Source organism: Bactrocera latifrons, unplaced genomic scaffold, assembly GCF_001853355.1.
Source record: "Bactrocera latifrons isolate USDA-ARS-PBARC rearing strain unplaced genomic scaffold, ASM185335v1 scaffold_60, whole genome shotgun sequence".
Lineage (NCBI taxonomy): Eukaryota > Metazoa > Arthropoda > Insecta > Diptera > Tephritidae > Bactrocera > Bactrocera latifrons.
This window is the reverse complement of record NW_017537268.1, coordinates 726,986-744,239: the sequence shown is the minus strand read 5'-3', so window position 1 is coordinate 744,239 and position 17,254 is coordinate 726,986. Positions and strand designations below refer to the sequence as shown.

Here is a 17,254-nt window from a genome sequence, read left to right as displayed (position 1 = left end):
GAGTTGGACCGCTACTTTATTATCGAAGGCTGAGCATCACTTTTCAATCATGAACAAAAAGTTGAACTCGGGCGCCACTTGGTTGGTAACGGCGAAATTTCGAGCATATTTTCTAAAAAACCAACAGAGGTTCCAAGGCGTCTTTACACTTTTATGTGGTGAGAGAATCAGCAATAGTCACAATTTTGCTACATTTTTCAATACTATAGTAGCGTAGACTTACAGGCATTTGGTTCTTCTTATACGACAGATTATGAGCCCAATCCTTCACTGTTAAAGCCCAATATGCTATAGTGACACCTTTTCATGGCTAACATACCAACTTTTTGAGCGAGCCTACTTAACATTATCTGTGCGGATTTGTTCAATCTTCTAAATAACATTGGAAAAACAAATGTATATCGCCCCCAAAAAATCTACAGTGATGGATTTTAAAATATTAAAGTGAAAGGTTTATAGACATTCGTAAGTCAGCGAGAGCTAGTTTGTATATCATTCATCATTTCATTATAATAAATTCTAACGGCCAACCAAAACTAGGGATAAGAAATTAAAAAAAAAAAAATTGTTTGAGGGATAAGCGGTTCTTTCTAGTTTTCGAAGTTCGTATGGACAGAATTGCAGTATGCCGTTGATAGGCCTCTGATAGATATTTTAAAACAGTTCTAGCATAAAGTAAAAAGTCTACTTCTGCAATTATGAATACACAAAAACACATATCGATACTTTTTAATATAAGTTTATTGATTAATACTTTTAGCTTCTTGCAACTCTTTTAGTTTATTAATAAATATTACAGGTTAATTGAAAAGTTCCAATTCCATAGTAAAACACATTTTTTTGCCACATTCGTTTTTGATTCAGCATAGTTCCCTCGAGCGGTGATACACTGATTATAGTGACCCTGCAACATTTCCATAACATTTTTATAGCACGCTTTGTCCTTTGTTTCAAAATAGGCCTCAGTTTCGGCGAGAAAATTTCTTCCCAGCGCTCATTCTTTTGAGGTCTGGGGAATAAGGTGGATGTGGCAGCAAATCGAAGCCCAATTTATGGACTTTTGAAATGACACTTTGGTTTTCTTCAAATACGGCCGTTTTCGGCGATATCGTCCTTTAAACAACCCAGTAACGCTATTTAATAGTCGCTGCTGATAGTACTTTTTTCAAGGTAGTCAATAAAAAATATTCCAAAATACGGGCCAGCGTAGATGTTTAACTGATAACTTTAAAGTGCCTGCTATCTCGGACAACTCCACTTTACGGTCACCCCAATTAATTTTGTGGACCTTTTTGATGCTTTCGTTAGTAATAACCTCTTTTGGGAGTCTACTGTGTTCAAGTCTGCGGTGCTCATTTCACCATGCCTAAACTTAGCATGCCAATCTTTTGATGGTTGCTCCGCTCAAAATCGTATAATTCGCAAACTTATGTATGAACCGACAGCTAAATGTATACACCCAGCTATTAAAGGTTAAAGCTAACTAAAAGTGAGCTTAATTCTGGTATCGCCACCTATGTATCAGGCCGAGGACTTTTAAATCGTCCTGTCATTTACATATACTAGGTATATATTTTACGTTGCAATAAATTTAGGCTTAGCAAAACATTTAACCGCATTTAATTGAAAATAAATTAAAAATTAATATACTTTCCAGACGCGAACTAATTGAACAGAAATCACGTTACAACACACAAATTGGGGACGCGCAGAAGAATGTGCAAAATCTGCAGAACAAAGTCAGCGAGATGCAGGCGAAAATCGAGAAACTGGAACAAGAGATGTCGGCGAAGGCGTGGAATGTAGAGCGTAAGTTAACCGAATTCATCAATTACTCTAATTACTCTTCCCGAACACGAATAATCAGTATTAATGTTTGGAATTAAATTTGTAAACAGGATTGCAGGGCGAGCTGAGAGCGGCGCAAAAGGACGATGACTTCGTGCGAAAGCGACTGAAGCTGCTGGAAGATGAAAAGACAAATCTGCGGCATAAGTACAGTGAAAACGAGGATGAATTTAGGAAGAAATATGGTAACACCGACAGAGCGTTAATGCAATTATAAAGTGTGACTTTTTATTTATTAAATTTCACTCTTCCACGCAGAGGAACTCGAAACGCAGTACCAGGAATTGGAGGCTAAGTACAATGAGACGAAGAGTTTGGCCAGCAACTTGCAAACACAACTGGCGACGGCGCAGACCGAAGCGGAGGAATGGCGCAAAGCGGTGGAGACAATACGCGGCGAATTGGAAGCGCACATCCAAATATTGAAGAATGCGTTGGAGAACTCGGAAGCGGAACGAAAGATCTGTCAGGATAAATGGCAGAAGGAGTTCGAAATGTTGAGAACGCAAAATCAAGGTTGATTGAATAGTGACGAAATATTTAGCGAAGGCTGATTTACTTATAAAATATCAATTTAGATCGAGAGGAGAACCTTATGGCCGATTGCGAATGGCAACTGCGCGAAATACGCTTGCAAGCGAAAGATAAAACCGATAAACTGCTGCAGGAACGCCAGTTAGCATTGGAGCGAACGGAGCAGCTGCATAACGAGTTGGAAGAACGCAAGCAGGAAGTCGCTGGCTTGAAGGTGTACCAGGCGGAGGTGAAGTCACTGCGTGGCGTTGTGGTCGAACAAGAATCGGCGATCAAAACACTCATGCAACAGATAGACAACATAAAGTCCGAACTACAAACGGCCAACACAAACTTGGAGGAGCAGATGAAGGCCGTCAAGAAAATCAAAACTCAGTGTGATAAGTATGTAAAGTGGAAATTGCGTTGAAGGTGGTAATAACTGAATTTTTCTTAATTTGTTTGCCAGCGCGCTCTGTGATAAGGAACGAGAAGTAGTCCATCGTATCAATGAAGTGCGCCACCAAGCTGCCGTCTTCTGGGAGGACAAACTTTAGTGAGTTTGTCGCAGATTGACGATTTTTCCAAATTCTTAAACTTATATTGATTTTATTTTTTCTTGGGATTACAGTACAGAGATGACAAGACTGAAAACAGAACTCGAATCCGTTTATGTGGATGAGCGCCGCGAAGCTCTCGATAAGCTGCAAGCAGAGCATATTGAAGAGCTCCGCGCGCTGACAACCCGCTACACCGCCAATGAGGATGAGCTCAGAACTGAGGTATGCGCTTAGTATTTAAGGCTACTTTGAGTTGATGTTAGACCTAATGCAATAGGAAAGGGTTCTGTAACCTTGGTAAATGGTACGATTATAGAAACCTTTCCCAGAGAAAAATCAGTGACTGTATTGAGCTTTCAGATTCAGATCTTCTATTACATTATTTGTCTGTCACAGATAATAAGCTTTTCTAAAAATATTACTAAAGATCTTTAAATAAAAATTATTATTATTTCTCACCTCAATTTCAGCTCACTGAAGTACAAGAGCGTTTTGAGCGGAAAAGCGAGGAATTCACTGAGATGCGAGATAAATCTGATAACAGTTTGCTGCAGATGCGAATGCATTTGGACCGCGCTGATCGCGAATACCAAAATGCAATGTGTCGGGAGGAGGAGCGACGGGAGGCATTAGAAGGTAAGCAGATCACTTAAAAAAGCCTTAATTTTCAAGATACAAATATTTTTCTCATAAACATAAATAATATATACGACATTTTGAAAATATGATCAAAAGATGACAAGCCTTTTTGACTAAACAATAATTGGCTACAAGACTTTATAATCACTTTTTCAAAAATCCCCGGCAACTTGCTGAAATAAACTTGTTTTAGACTTTAAAATTTGAAATTTATCCTCACAAAAATTAACATTTCTAGCAAACCTACGTAAAGAGTTTGATGCTGAAAGAGAGGAAATGGAGGAGAAGTTCCGCGAACGCTTAAGTCAGGTGAAGGAGGAATTCGCCAAGGAGCTGCAAGATGCCACACAGGAAATGCGACAGAAGCAACAAAAAGAATTGGGTAATTTATACATTCCTGCATTTTCTGCACAAATATCTTTTTGCTGTACAAAACAGTGTTGTAGAGTGCGCTGTTGTAGAGCAAACTAAACTACAGATTTCTAAAATTTATTTTATAAATATTTTGCATTTATTCATTTTTTGTTGTAATTTTTTTGTTTTTATTACAGAGCAACAAAAAGCTAAACTGCAAGCTGAGAAGGAGGAAGCGCTGCAAGAGCTTTCCGATCGACATCGTAAAAAGCTCGCCGCTGTCGAAGAGCAAATCAAGTGAGTTGAATAATTGTAGTTTTTTATGATGTAAGGCAAAAATCAGCTCTTTTACTAAACAAATTTCAACGTATATCACATTGGCTGTATAGAAGACTAGCAAACAAAAAAGTAATATTTTTGCATGGCAAGCAATTTATTTCCTACCTCCACCTAATAGTAGTGGCGTGACTTAGAACATTTCAAAAATACTTCTTATGCTTTACTCAGTTTTTAAAAAAGACCGTTTTAAAGGTTGATCCATTTCGAGGTTCCCTCGTTTCTAAAGAAAAAAACACAGAAACTTCAAATTTAGTGTGCATTGTTTACTATCATTCGAAAGAACATTAATTGGCATTTATTTTTTGAGAATTATCTCGTTCAAATGTTGGCCGTGGTTACGTCTCAGATGCTCCATCCGTTGAGTCCAATTTTCAATGACTTGTTCGAGCATTTTGACTGGTAACTAGCGAATGACAAACGGGATCGTCACCAGATACTTTAGACTTAACATATTTCCACAAGAAAAAGTCTAACGGTGTGATATGACACGATCTTGGTGGCCAATCGACCTTTACAAAACGGGAAGGTACCTGCTCATCGAAGTGTTCTCTCAATAAATCAATTGATTGATGCAATGTGTGAGAAGTGGCGCCGTCTTGTTGAAACCAAACGTCGCCGAGACCACGAGCACGCGATAACGGTCGTCACTGACGGTTTCGTTTTCTCCAGCATCATTTTTGAAGATATATGGACCTATGTTTCCACCGGCCCACAAACCACACCTAACCGTTTTTTTTTCCTTTTTGGATGAAATGGCAGCTCTTAAATCTCTTTAGGGTTTTCTTCATCCAAAATACGTCAATTTTGATAGTTTACATACCCATTGAGCCAGAAACAAAATTTGTCTCCAAGACGTCGGATCTTCTTGGAACTTTTCAAGAGCCCATAGAGCGAAGCGGTGCCGCTTGGCAATGTCGAAAAAAGTACCTCTACTTAGATAACCCGTCATATGCACCACTTGTTTTACTAATTACAAAATTTCCAGCATTGTATGCATCACCCATTTTAAAACACACCCGCTTTAATTATTGTACCTTAGTTGGTAACAAGATTCTTTTAATAATGCAACAACATTTAACATTTGTACTTACTTTGTATGTACTTTTTCAACAGCATTTCGTATGCGATTCGTGGTGTTTTCGCAAATGCTGAGTCATTTGCATCATCAGCATCGTCAACATCATCGTTAGTACTCACTGCATTGTATGTGCTTGCGCAGCGGTCGTACCCATACATTTTGCCATCACTGTTTGTGCTTTACTTGACCATGTCGCCAATCATAACATTAGCATGCTTGATATCGCACATAATCGCCATGTTATTTATAAGATACCGTTATTTGTTAAATGGAAATTGATTTTACTCACATAATTATATTTAGATATTATTACTTACACACAATAAAGGTTTTTATTTGAAATGAGATTCGGTTAAATTTTGGATGTTTATTGGTAGAAATGTAGAGCTTCGGTTAAATTTTTGGTAATTATGGGTAGAAATGTGGAAATCCGATTAAACTATTGGGTATTTATGGGTAGGAATGTTGATATTCGGTTAAATTTTTTAGTATTTAGGAGTGGAAATGTAGAGGTTCGGTTACATTTTGCGTGCTTATGAGTAAATTTTGTAGAGATTCGATTAAATTTTTGGGTATTAATGGGTAGGAATGTGGAGATTCCATTAAAATTTTGGGTGTTTATAGGTAGAAATGTGGAGGTTCCTTCTAGTATTGTCTTCTCAAACATCAGAAATGCTCTCAACTTTCAAACATAACTTTCATTCTGAACCAGTATAAGTTTTGATTTAATATTTACTAGAGCAATACTTTCCTCCTTTGTAAGTAAACCGGCTTTCTATAATCTAAAATAAATTTATAAGGCGTCATGCTGCTGAAAAATATGTTCAAAAGTATTACAAGTACCCTAGTAAAAGTGCATATGCATTCTAAATGAAAAGCCTAGACTACTCTATTGATCTCTAAAATTTTGATTTGTTTAAAAAACACTTTAATTTGATCGACTTTTGGTTGGGTTATCCCGCATATTGAACATGTTTATACTCCCCCTTAACACACTCATTCATATTTACCTTCTACTTAACACTGCTCCAAAAAGTAGTATTTTTTCCCAGTAATTTTGTTCCCAGTAATTAATTCTTTAAACTCTAACAAATGTTTCCAAATTTTTCTGCTAAAAATACAACAAAACTTTAAACCTAAAACCAACCGACCAATCGCTACAGAGAAATTGAACTTCGACACAAACACGATTTGAAGGATCTGAAAGCAGCGTATGACACCGAGAAATCGGCCATGGACAAGCGTGATATCAGCAATACGAACGAAATTGAGCAGCTCCATCGGAAATGTCGATGCCTGACAAATCTGTAAGTAAAAATAAAAACTTAAAAAACACCAAAAAGCTCAATTGGTTAAAATGAAAAGCTTAAAAGCTCGGTAGCTACAAATCGAAAAACGTAAAACATATCTCGAAACTTTCAATATAAATTTGTTTTGAAAATCTGTATACTCTTAATTAAATGCATCAATATGCGCTAGCACTGCATAAGCTTTCGGTGGTCGCTACTGCGCATAAATTCTAAAAGCTCGACGATATAAATGTTGTAATTACAAAATTAACCCAACAAAGTCAATTGGTACAAATTATAGTAGCGATAAAGAAGATGAGCTTTCACGCTTACAAATGCTTTCACTTAAAGCTTTTATTTTTATACACTATATTATTTTTTTATAGCTTTGAGGAGATGCGCATGCGCTATGAACGGCGCGATCCGCGACCCGAAGATCTGCGCGAAATCGAAGAGCTGCGAACGCGTTGCGAGTCGCAAGAGCGTGATCTATTTGAGCTCACTGATCGCTTGCGTGAAATGCAAATACAAATGACTAATATGCAAGAGGCTAATGGTGAAGCGGGCAAAAAGCCTGCGAAGCCTGTGAAGAAGCCACCACCGAAAACGATACCAACAAATTGTGATGTCATCTACGAAGATGAAAACGAAGAACGTGAATCACCACCCCCACAAACGCCCACAAGCCGTACAGCAACAGCACTAAATGAAGACGAAGAAGATGCGGAAGATGCGGAAGACGATGATGATGATGATGATGATGACGATGAAGAAGTGGACCAAGATCAGAAAGAAGAAACAAAGGAAGTTAAGACCCAACAGGTTGCGAATAATCAAGCGAAAATCGTCCATGGCGATGCCAAAACTGCCAATCTCATAATTCCGAACAAAGAGCTCAACAAGAAGAATATCAACACAATCAACGAAGATGATGAGAGTCACATGATAACAGCGATGTAATCGCCTTGAAAAGCTCATTAAGTTGCAATGCTTTTATGGGCTTATTGATACTCGGAGCTTTTAGCGAACGATTACTTTTAAAAACTTTTTCGAGTTAAGAGCGAAGAAAGCGTTCAACGCCTCGAAAGTTTGGTACCCGTTACCGTTACGCTGATTTCCTAAACTTCCTTTAAACTTTACGCGCCCACACGCACACAGAAACATCTAAGTGTGCACACATACACTCAAACACTTTTCTGAAAATGCTTTGCTTATTTTGTTGAAGAATGGATTATGTTGGAAATTTTAGTTACTCTATTTATATAGAAATTGTTACATAGCTACATAACCTCACCGTTACATCGGAGAATATGTGTACACTCACAAACACACAAATGAAAACATTTAAATATTATTATATTGACTAATGCTGCAAAACGGCTTGATCAATATTTTTATTTAATATAATTTAATTTTTGGCCCTTTTCGAAAGCTCATTTTTTCTGAAAAATACTATAAAACCTTAAAGCTTCGAAATTGTAATATTCAAACGATTTAGTTGTTAGAAAGCGAAAAAAAAATTATATAACCAAAAAATTAAACTAAATTTAAGTGTAAAAAAATTGTAAAATTTTAAATAAAAGTGAAATTAATAATTAATATTTGTAACTGTAGAAATTGAATTTTTATTTCTTGTTTAGAGTTGTTAAGGTTAAGTACTAAAGCGAAAGTACGATAAGTGGATCTTGAACAAGTCATATTAGAAATTTATTTAAAACATAAGCCTACGATTGGTATATGCCTAGTTCTGGACGGCCTCTTCAGCTGATAAAAATGAAGGATATGATGCTTGAAAATCGGCAGGCAAGTTTAATTTATATTGCCACCAATATGGTGTAATATCTGAAAGTGTTAGCTCCGAAGTGTTTGAGTCTTAATTTGGTAAAGTGGGAAAATTGGCTCGTCTTCTTTCATACGGCTTCTGAAGATGGTAAGATTCTCAACCTTATGGCAAGGAAGACAATGGCCTGTTATCAATATAGATTTATAGTTTCTGCTAAACTACTTCAGATCAATAGCTGTGCAGTACTTTTATAAAATTTATTTCCAGGTTTACAGAACCCACTGGGTAAGACGTATTTCTTTTAAACATTTATAAAAAAAAATCAATAAAAAAGTTTTCAAAAACTGTTTCCAATTTTTGCAATTTTTAATTACTTAATTACATATTTCAAATATCAATCTTGTAATGATTACTCTGTTGCATGTGGAACATAAGACTTTTTTTTAATAAGTATTGACTTAAGTTATTCCACAATTGGAAAGAGTGGAAATAAGAGCGAAACTAAGAGATTCGTGCTTGTTCGAATTTTCGGTACTCCAACTGAGAGGCGAGGTGTATTTCTTGTTTTGTATACAAGAAGCCGGCACACTCGAGGGTTCTGCTGTGGATGGTATTTAAGAGGTGACCAGGTGACAAAACTAAATGATTAATTTTTAAGTTGTTTTATATAATGATTAAGTACATAGATGCAAGCAAGTTTTATTACTTACACCACTGAAACTGTAAAGAATATTCATAACAAAATATGTTTAAATAAATTGGTTATAAACTGTTCGTTCGATAGTTTTGTTGTTGAGGGCAACCCTGCACAAAAGTATGATTAGAACGCTTAATCTATCAATTATGACCAATTGATAGCAACAACAACACAAACAATAGTTCAATTATTTCTTGTGCCGATCGCATTAGTGGAATTACATATGCGGCGAGCATGGCAAGGTGGCCGATCAAGCGATTGACCGACCGTTCAGTCGCCTAAGCAACGAAGCGCCTAAACAGGTTTCACCTTATTAAAAGTACTCGAATCAACAGCTTCCACTACAATTGCGACAAAAACTCGAAAATTCCTGTTTTGCTAAAACCCATTCTCAGCAGCAGAAAAAAAAATTAGTTGAGGTTTGAGCATTTGCTGGTTCGTAAGATTGTATTTGGCTGCCTTACATTTCTACAAATGTGACTACACAACTATTTGTTGTTGCTATAGTCACAACTATCGTTTCGCTCTTACAACTTTGCCAATGCATGTGTTGGTGTGCGTGTGATAGATTCGATTAAGTTCGAAGATTTGGATGCTGGAGTTCAAGTGTTGTACTGCCCGTTCCACCGCCCACCTCCCAATATCATTTTGCACCTTCACAGTGTTTCTCAGTTAATTCAACGCGCTCATATTGCTTAAAACCTGCTGCTGCTTGAGGGAGCCGGACTTCACTTTTTGATTGTTGCTGCAAGTTGTCTTCGTGTTTTTTATTTTGTTTTTATTGTTATTTTCTTTAATTCCAACTCTTCTTTACAACTTCGTTTTGTGGGAGAGTTTCGAATTTAATATTCTCGGAGCGCATTTTTGACAGAAGTGGGTGTTTTTCGAACTTGACGTGCACTCTTAGTAGTGCTCTTCTGAAAGGGCGGTTTGCTATTAACACAGTTCATCCGTCTAGGAAAATGCTGCCTGATCTAGAGCTTAATATGTATTGATGGGAACAGTATGTAATTTTAGATCTATGTAGTTACATAATTGTTAGGTTTATTTTATAGAAATATTTTCGAGGTAGCAGTAAGTTCTAGATTCAAAAATTCCTGCTCTTTGACTCTCATACAAAGAGAGACAAATTGTGGATTTTAAAGTCCAAGAACACTACATTGTTGTTATGCACACTACATGAAAAATTTTTCCGTCTTTGGATAGTTGAGACTTTATTCAAATTTATTTTCAGTATAGAGTTTTCCGTCATATACTTAATTGTGAAAAAAATTAAGAAGAATTCTGGTGATTCTGAATATAATGTGTTTATTTCTATACCGATTTTTCGGAAAAAGGCGAAATAAAGTGGAAGTCGTGGAGAAATGAAGTAGGAGGCAGAAAGAAATAAAAGAAAGTTTGGATTTATGTATATTTTCTAAAATATAGCAAGTTGTCTATCCTTAATGACCACTTGTAAGAGATTGTACGGCATAGATATTTTGATATCATAAGTACAAGTCACTATACTAGTTCTAAAATTCTTTCAAGAATTATTGTATTAAAAAAAGAAAACATATCCAATACTCCCTCGATTTCATTGTATTTGCAATGATATTACATTTTTTCTAACATGCGTGCAATTTTTACTTTTCCAAATTCCTACCTATCCTATTGATTCAGTATTTTATCCCATTCCATAGTTTTGGAGCCTTCTCTCTTCTACTCTCTTGACTTGCTCAATTGCCTTTTCACACATTCGTACACGATTTCGAACTTCGAACTGGTTTCCCGAAGCAAATGTCGCGCATATCGCATCTGCTGGACTCCACAAGCTAAGCGACGTCGCTGCGGCGCGTTCCAATATTGCTGCCACAGAGCGTTGCCGTTTTGCTGATTTGCCGTCGAGGCGCTGCGCTGCATTTTCAGTTCGGTTTCGTGCATTCACGTATTTAGACGTATAATAAATGATGTCCGTGCGCTAAGAATGCGGTAATTCGCGTTGTTTGTGTGTGTGCATTCTGTGAAGAAATGAAAACATAAAGCAAGAATTAAGTTCGGAACAAATAAATGGAAGTGTTAACAATTCTAATAGATTTTTGTGCAAATACTAAATAATACTGAAAATAAGAAATTCGCGTGTGTTTGTTGTGTTAGGGGTGTCTAAAGAGTAGCAGCAGCACAGCATCCGCCAGCACGTTGTTGGTGTTCAAGGAGCGGCAGACAGTGCAAAAACGTCGCCGCCCTAGCAAATAATGAAGTAACGGTGCATTCTGGCTGCGCCACAAGCGTGAAATGAATGAGTGAAGTGGCAAGTGAATGAATAACAAAGCAGTGATAATCACGCAGTGTGGCATAATGTTATTGAAAAGGTTGAATGCGACCAGTGCCAAGTTTTGAATGAAATTGCCGCTCCAAGTTCTCCCAATACAATATTAATTACAGTCTTGAGCACAAAATCTAATTGACTTTCTCGATTAAGCAGCGACAAGTTAACTTAAACGCATGAATTTGATTGTGAATCCGCGTGTTGCAAGCAAAGTGTATTGTAAATAGCACAATTCAAACGTGGGAGTTCTGTTCCTTCAAAGGTCGCGTCAAAGGTCAAATAAACAGAAGTCTTTTGTGAAAAGCAATTTAGAGATATAAGAAAATTTAAAATTTTCATTGTGGCATTTTCATGTTGCATTTTCATGTTGCAAGTTGCGTGACATTGTGAAAATATTGTAACGCCTCTTCAGTGCGGAATAATAATTTAAATCAAGCGTTGTAAACAACAACAACGCGCTATAAAAATAAACAAATTTGAAATTTCTCACATTTATAACCCTGAGCTCTGCCACGGACTTTTTCTCTTCCAGCTGAGCATCATCACCTATAGCAAGCAGGCGGCTCATAGGCCTTCTCGTCAACATAAGCACCTTGGCTGACTTTACGCCTGCAAGAAAAACGCACAATAAGTAAATAAATAATTTTCAGCCGCAGCAAAGTCGTCTCCACCAGCCTTGGGCGGCCCCAAAAATGTGAGTATTTCCATGAAAATTTTACGTAGAATGTTAAAAATACCAATCAAGCGCTCAAAGGACGACTACTCGCCGCGTCCGTCCACCCCAACAGCTGACGTAGCCGCACACTTTGTTGCTGGTTTCATTTTAGGCATTTTATTATTTTATTTTCCTGCAATTTTGTCTCTATTTTTACGGCTTTCTGCCACCTTAACCTTCTCTTCGCTCGCGTGTTGCGCTCCACTTGCCATTCCAATTGGATTTGTGTTTTCTGAATTTGTTTTCGAGTTTTCTTTTTTTTTTCTCTTTGCCTTTACGCAGTTTTCTGCCTCCGTGCTGTTACACTTTTCTTCACTTGCCTCGCAGTGTTTTCGTTTTCGCTTTAAGTACTCAGCAACGAAATCCTTTTCGGCAGGAGTTCTTGTATTTTATTGTAATTCCCGCTATGCAGGATATTTAAGGATATATTTAAGCTGCTTTATTGATTGCACCCGGTGTTTGGGAAATCTGCCTCAGCCTGTTTAAGTTGGCTATATTGTATGAGTGTGCGTGTTCTTCGGTGTGCTCTTTTGGCATGTTTTGTTTGTGTTTTTATTTTATGTTTTGCTTTCGTTGTTACTTTTGTTGCTTTTTCCACTCGCTGGGGCCCTCTGGTCCTGTGCTGTGCCTCAGCGCCTCAACCATGCCAGAGGTGTCTTCTGCGCACACCGCTCAGCCTGCTCGGCGTGTGGGTTTGTCAGCTTGTCTCACTGCCTGTCTGTCGGTCGGTCGCTCTGTCGGCGTGTGTGCCTTGTGCCTGCCTGCCTGTTGTTTTCAGTCACCAGCTACATATTTGACTGCCGCCTGCTTCGTTTTCGGGGTTGAAACATTAAACCATCTCAGTCCCTCTCTGGGCTCTTAATGCTATTTTCTTATCGATGAATGGTTGAATGAATGAATGAAGAAATAAATGTTTGCCTGTGTGTGTGTGAGTATGTGCGGTTTTCTGAATGCGTTTTTGATTGTATGTACATAACCCGAAATGGTAAACGGATTTACTGACAATTGTCGAGCGTAGAAATCAAATCTTTTGGGTTTCCCTAATTGCTGCTTAGATTTCATTTGATTCCGTAGTTATTCGGCTTTGTTTCGAATTCGAACAATAGTTTTAATGAAAACTATAGCAGTGAAATAACGGTATGTGTTTAAGAATATTTTGAAAATAAAATTGGTAGTTTTTTAATACATTTTATTTTATTTCAGTTCAAGTTGGCCAAAATAAAAACATAAAAATATGAAAAATTAAGAAATTACAATTTTTTTTAGAAAATTCAAAAATTGTAATTTTAGTGTTAAATGTTTAATATATTTGACACCTGTCTCTTATACACATCTAGATGTGTATAAGAGACAGTATATATATATGTATATATATATATGTATATATATGTATACATATACTATAAAAATACATACATATGTATAACTGTAAAGTAAAATATTAAAGTAATTTATTTTTAATAAAATTAGAATTTTTTAAAATTTTAAACTTTTTGTTTCGGTATTTGGATTATTGTAAAAGGAATAAATGAATATTTTCGAGAATCTCCAATTTCGTCTCTTCTGTATAAATACATATTTACAACTGTAAAGTAGAATGTTTTAATATAATTAAAATTTTGGAAATTTTAAATGTTTAGTTTAGGTAATTTTGATTTTGTTGCCTACTTTGTCTCAAAAATTTTTGATTTTGATTTTCTCTTCGTATTTTCTAAGTATATTTCAAATCCTTTTTTTAATAAAAAAAATTAAATTTTCAAGTAAAAAAAATATTTTTTGATTAATTTTTTTTTTAAACAATTTAAAACTTTTTTCCTCGAAAATTTCAAAATTGGTTGTGCTTACCAGTCTAGTATTTTAAATTTTGCTATTTGCTCTCACTTTTAATTACAAAAAAAAAAAAAAAATGTTTAAATGTAAAAATGGGATTGTAAGGAAAAAAATAATATTATGTATAAAAAAAAATTTTTTTTAATAATTTTTTTGTTTTAAACAATTAAAAATTTTGCTCGTCGCAACTTTCAAAATTGATTGTGTTAAGCAGTGTAGTACTTTAAATTTTGCCATTTTCTACCTTTACAAAATACTTTGCTTTACTTTAAATATAAAAATAAAAATTTTTATGAAAAAAGAAAATTATACAGTATTTTTTAAATGTAAAATATTTTTTAAATACAAGTTATGCTCTTATTTTTAACTTTTTTTAAAGTTACCCTTAAATCATATTACATTGTTGTTTTTATTTCATTAAAATTATTTCTTTAATTGTTTCAAAGTAGTGTTCATGAAATTTCAAACTTTCAAATTTTCAAAAAGTTTGGTCCTTAAATTTTTTAATTTTTCAAAAATTCTAGTACTTGCCTTTTATTTTTGTTTTTAAAAGCATAAAAAATATTTCTGTAGTATAAAAAATATTCAAAACATTATGTTTGAAATTTTAGAAAATTCTAGAACTTTTTTATTTCTAGTTTTTTGTTTTAATAAATTTAAATATGGTAAAATTTAACATTACTGACTGTCTTAATAACCGGACATAGCTGAATAAAATTCATGAACACAAAGTTTCTATAACTGAACGTTCTTCTAGAGAACATGACAGAATTATTTTAATTAAAATTAAATGAAAATAATTCTTTTTGTATTCTCTGTTTGCACCTTCTCATTATTTTCTCGGTTCGATCAGTCGGTAGATCGCGGACACTATTTCGATAATATTTTGTTCAATTAATCTCTGATAGACAGACAAAACCTACTAGCTGTTATGAGGTTTTGTCTTTTGATTCACCGCACTTATTTTTAAAGTATTCAAAAAATAGTATTCAAACTTCAATGATTTTTGAAAAAATCTCAACAAAGACCAAAAATATCTGTAAAACATTTAACATCTTTTATTCATTTATATAATACTCATATGAGTCCTCTAGTACATACATGCAAGGTATATTTTCAGTAAATTCCAACAATTACAAATGAGTTAGGAAAATATCTTTACTCTTTACCAATATCAAGTGGCTGAGTTCAAGCAGTGCATGCCGCAAGTGTCTGCAAATAATGTGGCACGTTTGTGCAATGAAGTCGCCAATGCCAACGCACTTGACACCACGCCGCCGCCGAAGCTGAAGCCGCCAATTACGCTAGAAATAAATACCAGCAACACTTTGGTGTTAAAGCCAATTCCAAAAGCAGATAAAAGTCCAAGCAGACGAGAGCGGAATGTGGCGATTGAAATAAGTAGAATCGCAGCGAAATTACGAGTAAAAGGCAGCGCGGCACAAGAGGCAAGCACAAAGCGCTGGAATTGGAAAATTGTTAAATAAATTAAAGCGCTGGAATGCGACAACACGCGCTCCTTTTACGGCGCGCTAGAAGTAGCTAAATGGAGCAGCATTGCGTTTGTCTCTCTGTACATGTTTGTATGTGTGTGTGTGCACCAAAGGCAGCATAATAAATATAAATGCGCTTGTGGAACTTAATCCAGCACAAAGCTGGACTCTGGCGTGCTTAACTGTGCGGCGCTCTCAGGCGAACCGAACTGGCGACTTGATTAGTGGCAGCCACAGCTGTGTGAAATGCACCAGGCGACATACATTAATTCAAAGTGAAATATGCAATCCATATGCAATGCGGCAACGCAGCGCCATTAGACCGCTTTTATACCAAAGAAATCCCGATGTTGGAAACGTGCACAGCATTTGTTGCCAATGGCCGTTGCAAGTTGGATTTTAATGAAGAACGAAGATTGTGTGAAAAACTTGCTTTAATAACTGATAATGACAAGCGACTTGCAAGCGCCGGATATAATGAACGCTGATGATGTCAAATATGGTGGATATTACAAATAATTGTCCCTGGAATTCTTGAAGTTGCATATAAATTTGTTGAAGATTCTGCCTCCAATAGGAAATGCCATATAATGAAGGAACTGGTCAACTTTGAGAAAAGAGGAAAGACACCTTCTTCAATCTACGTTTATATTCTCTAAGCTTTTCTTGGTTCAAAAATCACCCTATCTTCGTTGACAGTTCTTGGTCCCACATAAATGTATGCCTCTCGGGTCTTTAGTGTTATTTGTAGTCGGTTCCAGCAAAGGATTATTGGCTTATCAAATGTACAGTCAAATATTTTTAGTATCCCTCAGCTTTTTTTTGATCCTTTTGATATTTCCTGGAATTATCCTTAAATTTGCATATGCTCATTTAAGTCCAACAACGAAAAGTATATAAAATTAAAATCGTTTTCTCCGATAGTCAGTAATTGTCCAAAAGCTTGGAAAATGGTGCTTATCGAGAAATCGATTAACCGAAATCATCTGATAAATGTTGCCCGAACTGGCAAAACTATATTATATCTTTAGTAATTAATATAAATCCTTATTATTGTCTTCAAAATTTCTTAAAGCTTGAGTCAGTGTAGAATTTTGTCAAAGTTTAATCCAAATAAGCTCGGATAGGCAATCGGTATTTTCAGCGAGTTTTGGTTTCTTCGGCTTTGGCTCATTTACATAGTTTCGATTCCATATTCATGAGCCCTCGCTAAATTGATAAGCATCTCTTTCCTGTAATAAAGGTCGTTTTTGCAAAAGATTCAGGTATTTTGTTACGAACCTTGCATTGACACGCTTTCTACCCAGATCATTAACCAAAATGTCTTAAGTAGTTTCATAAGAGAATTTTAGATCCTCTGCTAACTCTCTGATGCTAACACAACGACTGTCAGGCAAAGCTTTTTAGCAGAGGTGGATAGACGACTGGAATCAGCCAAGGGTTCGTTGACTTCATGAGCTTCACTGCATGATTGCGGCACTGTAATACTTTTTTATTAATATTGTTTTCTATAGTAGGGGAAATTATCGAAAGCCGGAGTCCGGAACTTTAATCCGCAAAACCTAATCTACTCCCAACTCAACCGGGTCTCCCACGGAACCACCAGTTAAGTTTTATTTCGACTGGGGCACAAGACATTTAAGTCTCCTCTATTGTGCAGACAGAAGCCTATCTGTTGAAAAAGTCTCAGTTTTGTCATTATGAATGCTTTCCTTTTCTCAGTTGGCTGACACAAGTGTGATTTTTAGCTGTTCCTTTGTATTTGAAAAGCGAGGACAATAAAATAATACATGTTCAGTGTCTTCTAT

General features: G+C 35.9%; 2 protein-coding genes across 6 annotated transcripts in view; both read left to right on the top strand.

The window, feature by feature from the left end:
* LOC108975007 overlaps positions 1-8,164 on the top strand; it is a 29,165-nt gene extending 21,001 nt beyond the window's left edge. For 3 of the 5 annotated variants that reach the window (XM_018943202.1, XM_018943203.1, XM_018943200.1), the window contains exons 4-14: positions 1,658-1,809; positions 1,899-2,033; positions 2,107-2,364; positions 2,427-2,766; positions 2,831-2,917; positions 2,993-3,143; positions 3,392-3,557; positions 3,799-3,942; positions 4,112-4,211; positions 6,495-6,638; positions 7,007-7,580. In XM_018943202.1, the coding sequence (XP_018798747.1) occupies positions 1,658-1,809; positions 1,899-2,033; positions 2,107-2,364; positions 2,427-2,766; positions 2,831-2,917; positions 2,993-3,143; positions 3,392-3,557; positions 3,799-3,942; positions 4,112-4,211; positions 6,495-6,638; positions 7,007-7,580 (2,251 nt within the window). The other 2 variants (XM_018943204.1, XM_018943205.1) reach the window with 2 other exon arrangements.
* A 2,862-nt stretch (positions 8,165-11,026) lies between these two features.
* Positions 11,027-17,254, top strand: part of LOC108975008 — a gene marked incomplete in the record, with an annotated part of 358,586 nt that continues 352,358 nt past the window's right edge. The window contains 1 exon segment of the mRNA XM_018943206.1: positions 11,027-12,102.